The sequence below is a fragment of the Salvelinus alpinus genome, chromosome 24, assembly GCF_045679555.1.
Source record: "Salvelinus alpinus chromosome 24, SLU_Salpinus.1, whole genome shotgun sequence".
NCBI lineage: Eukaryota > Metazoa > Chordata > Actinopteri > Salmoniformes > Salmonidae > Salvelinus > Salvelinus alpinus.
Window position 1 is genome coordinate 40,181,929 of NC_092109.1, and position 5,015 is coordinate 40,186,943.

At 47.0% G+C, this 5,015-nt stretch overlaps 1 protein-coding gene across 1 annotated transcript; it reads right to left on the reverse strand.

Annotated features, from left to right (window-relative positions):
- Positions 1 to 908: 908 nt before the first annotated feature.
- LOC139551904 (fap1 adhesin-like) lies at positions 909 to 3,573 on the reverse strand. The gene is made up of 2 exons (XM_071363242.1): positions 3,500 to 3,573; positions 909 to 1,902 (listed from the first exon to the last, which is right to left on the reverse strand). The coding sequence occupies exons 1-2, from the start codon at positions 3,571 to 3,573 to the stop codon at positions 909 to 911; spliced, it is 1,068 nt and encodes a 355-aa protein (XP_071219343.1).
- Positions 3,574 to 5,015: the final 1,442 nt, after the last annotated feature.

The window sequence follows — 5,015 nt, forward strand, 5'->3', positions numbered from 1 at the left end:
CCCTCATTTTGCAATGAAGTTCTTGACAAAGACATCACTTTTACCTATACTCTGATTTCAGTGATACATTAATCAAAAAAAGTGTTTTAATCATTCAAATTTTTAAAAACGGTTTGATTTGTAAAAAATGTAAAAACTCTTAGCGTGTGCACAACTACTTTCAATAGTGTATGATTTACCAACACCCCCACAATGCTTGACACATCAATCAATATGTATCTGAAGCCTTGACCTGAACATGACTGAGTACATCTAGTGGTCAAAGGAAGATAACTGGAAAATATTTGACAATGAGACCAGAGTTGATTTATTAGGCAATACTTTACTTTATTACTTTATTTTAATTTAATTATAATTCATTCCATTAATATTTTCTCACTTAACTCTCAAAAAGATAAAAAAAAATGTCTCAATTTTACCATCATGCTCCCTGTTCTTCCGCCTCTCTACCGTCTCCTTATAGCTCTCTTCGTCTCTGATTGGCTGGTCCCCTGGCTGGTCCCCTGGCTGGTCTCCTGGCTGGTCCCCTGTCTGGTCCCCTGGCTGGTCCCCTGTCTGGTCTCCTGGCTGGGTCCCTGGCTGGTTTCCTTATATCTGTCCTCCTCCCTGACATAAAATAATCGAATAGCCCATTGCTGCCCTGCCGCTTTCTTGGCCCTGCTCTCCCCTGGCTGGTCCACTCACTGGTCCCCTGGCTGGTCCACTCACTGGTCTCCTGGCTGGTCCCCTGCCTGGTCTCCTGGCTGGTCCACTCACTGGTCCCCTGGCTGGTCCACTCACTGGTCCCCTGGCTGATCCCCTGGCTGATCCCCTGGCTGGTCCCCTGCCTGGTCTCCTGGCTGGTCTCTTGGCTGGTCCCCTGGCTGGTCCCCTGGCTGGTCCACTCACTGGTCCCCTGGCTGGTCCACTCACTGGTCCCCTGGCTGATCCCCTGGCTGATCCCCTGGCTGGTCTCTTGGCTGGTTTCTGGCTGATCCCCTGGCTGGTCTCCTGGCTGGTTTCTGGCTGGTCCCCTGGCTGGTCCACTCACTGGTCCCCTGGCTGATCTCCTGGCTGATCACCTGGCTGGTCTCCTGGCTGGTCCCCTGCCTGGTCTCCTGGCTGGTCTCTTGGCTGATCCCCTGGCTGGTCCACTCACTGGTCCCCTGGCTGGTCCACTCACTGGTCCCCTGGCTGATCCCCTGGCTGGTCTCCTGGGTGGTTTCTGGCTGGTCCCCTGCCTGGTCTCCTGGCTGGTTCCTGGCTGGTCTCCTGGCTGGTCCCCTGGCTGGTCCACTCACTGGTCCCCTGGATGGTCTCCTGGCTGGTTCCTGGCTGGTCCCCTGGCTGGTCTCATGGCTGGTCTCCTGGCTGGTCTCCTGGCTGGTCCCCTGGCTGGTCCCCTGGCTGGTCCCCTGGCTGGTCCCCTGGCTGGTCTCCTGGCTGGTCCCCTGGCTGGTCCCCTGGCTGGTCTCCTGGCTGGTCCCCTGGCTGGTCCCCTGTCTGGTCTCCTGGCTGGTCCCCTGGCTGGTCCCCTGGCTGGTCCACTCACTGGTCCCCTGGCTGGTCCACTCACTGGTCCCCTGGCTGGTCCACTCTCTGGTCCCCTGGCTGGTCCACTCTCTGGTCCCCTGGCTGGTCCACTCACTGGTCCCCTGGCTGGTCCACTCACTGGTCCCCTGGCTGGTCCACTCACTGGTCCCCTGGCTGGTCCACTCTCTGGTCCCCTGGCTGGTCCACTCTCTGGTCCCCTGGCTGGTCCACTCTCTGGTCCCCTGGCTGGTCCACTCACTGGTCCCCTGGCTGGTCCACTCACTGGTCCCCTGGCTGGTCCACTCACTGGTCCCCTGGCTGGTCCACTCACTGGTCCCCTGGCTGGCCTGCTCTGCATCTGAGGCCACAGCAGAGTGTGTGGTCTCATCCCTGGAAGAGGAGATCACAGGCCTGTAAAAATGGCCACGTCACTGCTGTGACCTCACCAGCTGTCCCTGATCCTGTGCCTGGCGTTATCAGTTCTTATTAGCATATATATCCTGTTGTCATCTCATCACTGTCTAGACCTGCTTATGTAATGTTTCTATTGAACAACAGAGGGGGAAAGGACATTCGTTTGGGGGTAGGTGCTGTCATGTTGTTGTTCCTGACGCTTATGTGGCCAAAGATATTGGCCCTCTGGAATAAATACATTTTTGAAATGAATAGAGGTGGATCAATCAACCTGACACTGACAGCTAACTAACTAACACATTTGACATTGTACTTCCTCTTCAAATTCTCCCATTTCTTGCTATTCTGCTTGCCAGATACTAGCCCCACCAGCTGCACTTCTTTTATTAGGTCCATAGAAGGATCTTTTAAGATATGTACAATGAACAACAGTGGCGAACTCATTAACGTTACTACTAGCTAGCTAGCGACTAGGCACAACTACTCAAAGCCTAGAGTAGATGCATTTCTGCAGCTAGTGGAACTGGTTATATTCTCCTCAACCTTATCAGGGTGAACGTTTGCTTGTCAGTCCGTGCGATGTTGAGAACAAAATGTGTTTAGTATTTAATTAGCTAGTGGAACTGGTTATATTCTCTTCAACCTTATCAAGGTGAACGTTTGCTTGTCAGTCCGTGCGATGTTGAGAACAAAATGTGTTTAGTATTTAATTAGCTAGTGGAACTGGTTATATTCTCCTCAACCTTATCAGGGTGAACGTTTGCTTGTCAGTCCGTGCGATGTTGAGAACAAAATGTGTTTAGTATTTAATTAGCTAGTGGAACTGGTTATATTCTCTTCAACCTTATCAGGGTGAACGTTTGCTTGTCAGTCCGTGCGATGTTGAGAACAAAATGTGTTTAGTATTTAATTAGCGAGTGGAACTGGTTATATTCTCTTCAACCTTATCAAGGTGAACGTTTGCTTGTCAGTCCGTGCGATGTTGAGAACAAAATGTGTTTAGTATTTAATTAGCTAGTGGAACTGGTTATATTCTCTTCAACCTTATCAAGGTGAACGTTTGCTTGTCAGTCCGTGCGATGTTGAGAACAAAATGTGTTTAGTATTTAATTAGCTAGCTTTATAAGACATTGCTAGATGACTACTACGACTAACGTTACTCAGCTAATGTTATGTAGCTAGCTAGCTAGCGTTAAGCCACTTAGCTAGATAGCTATGTTAACGTTAGTAACGTTGAATAGCAAGCTAGAGCTAACGTGAACCTAGCTAGTTAGCTATACTGAACAAAAATATAAACGCAACAATTTCAAAGACTTCATATAAAGAAATCAGTCAATTTGAAATAAATTCATTAGGACCTAATCTATGGATTTCACATGACTGGGAATTCAGATATGCATCTGTTGGTCACAAATACCTTTAAAAAAAAAAGTTGGGGCATGGATCAGAAAACCAGTCATTATCTGGTGTGACCACCATTTCTCTCATGCAGCACGACACAACTCCTTCGCATAGAGTTGATCAGGCTGTTGATTGTGGCCAGTGGACTGTTGTCCCACTCCTCTTCAATGACTGTGTGAAGTTGCAGGATATTGGCGGGAACTGGAACACGCTGTCGTACACGTCGATCCAGAGCATCCCAAACATGCAAGAACTGGGGCATTTTCAGCTTCCAGGAATTGCATACAGATCCTTGCGACATGGCGCCATTGCATTATCATGAGATGATAATTTGTTGCTCCCTACATCCCTACATCTTACATCTTGTAGACAATGTTCGCTCAAAAGAAAAACTGTCACTGAGCAAATTCCAGGTCTGCTGAGAGCAAACTTGAACATTGTGAAAATTCTGTGCAACTTCCATTGTGCTTTTACAATGAGGCTTTACCCACTTTAGGTCACAGTTTTAACCGTGGTCAAGTAGGCTACTGTGGCTATTCGATTATAATGTAGGCCTACCAGAGTGGCCTACCATAAAAAAAAATGCAGAAATTGCATCCCAAAACATTTTAACATGGTAATAGTTGTTCTATCATTCAGCCTACAGTAGCAGCCTATGTGTGGTGTTCAATGTAGGTCTACATTCCATTAGAAAACATGCAGGGCTTGACATGAACCTGTTAATCCACTTGTCCTTCAGACGAGGAGGTCACTGATAAGGCTGATGTGTTGTTTGATGCAAAAAAACACATTACAAAATAAAATGCATCATTATTCCCATACCATTATTACAGAGAATCAGACAAATCATGCTACCCTCTGCCTATTGGCTAATTAGTTTATTCAAGCCTCTCTCAAAATACAACACTGCCCCTTTAAGACAAATAAAGCTCTTTACCTGACTGGCGTTTCAAAGATGTCTAGAAATGTACACGTTTTGTGCTCTTGTAGGAAACAATCAATCCCCCATTGCTGACCACAAATGATCTATAACTGGGCTGATAACTCACTAACTAGCAAAGGATATGAACAAAATGTGCCCACGTGGCTACATGCTGCTCTCGCTCTGATTTCAAAACAAACAAGCGCATCTACTCATGACGCTGTAAACGGGTCCATTTCAAAGTAAACGGCACAGATCCATATATGGCAATGGTCGATTTGCATATAGGCATACTACAGCTCTGATTGGTTATGGCGCACTCGTCTGTGAGGTGTGGAGTATGGGCCGGAGTCGTGCGTGTCAATGCAACCTACTCTGATGTGTTCTGCCTACAACAAAATATATTGCATAGTTTACTTAGTTTTGCATACTAATTCTTGCATAGTTCGTTTTGTTTCGGTATGTTGCATTGAAAGTGAGTAATATTTGCGTTGATTCGATCCCAATTCCCATAGTAAAGCGAAACGTCGATAGTGTTAACTAACGAGGAAAACTCTAGAAAGTTGAGTGAAGTTCAATCGTGCTGATATTTCTCCGGTCCCGGGGGAGCTGCTCGTCCGCGCACAGTTTAGCGCGAACATTGCCTCTCAATAATCAACACCGGTTCTTTGTTGTTAATTAATGTGTTACGATGTCAAAGACACACAATCGACTGGTACAATAAACCAGTATATTCAGAGACACATCATTTCACCAATACCTTTAC

Bases quoted from the DNA above. Each gene is read 5' to 3' on its own strand.
- LOC139551904 (XM_071363242.1), bottom strand. From the start codon at position 3,573: ATGTTTGGGATGCTCTGGATCGACGTGTACGACAGCGTGTTCCAGTTC. The intron at 1,903-3,499 runs GTCATTGAAGAG...CTCCTCTTCCAG, and splicing joins ATATCCTGCAACTTCACACA to GGATGAGACCACACACTCTG.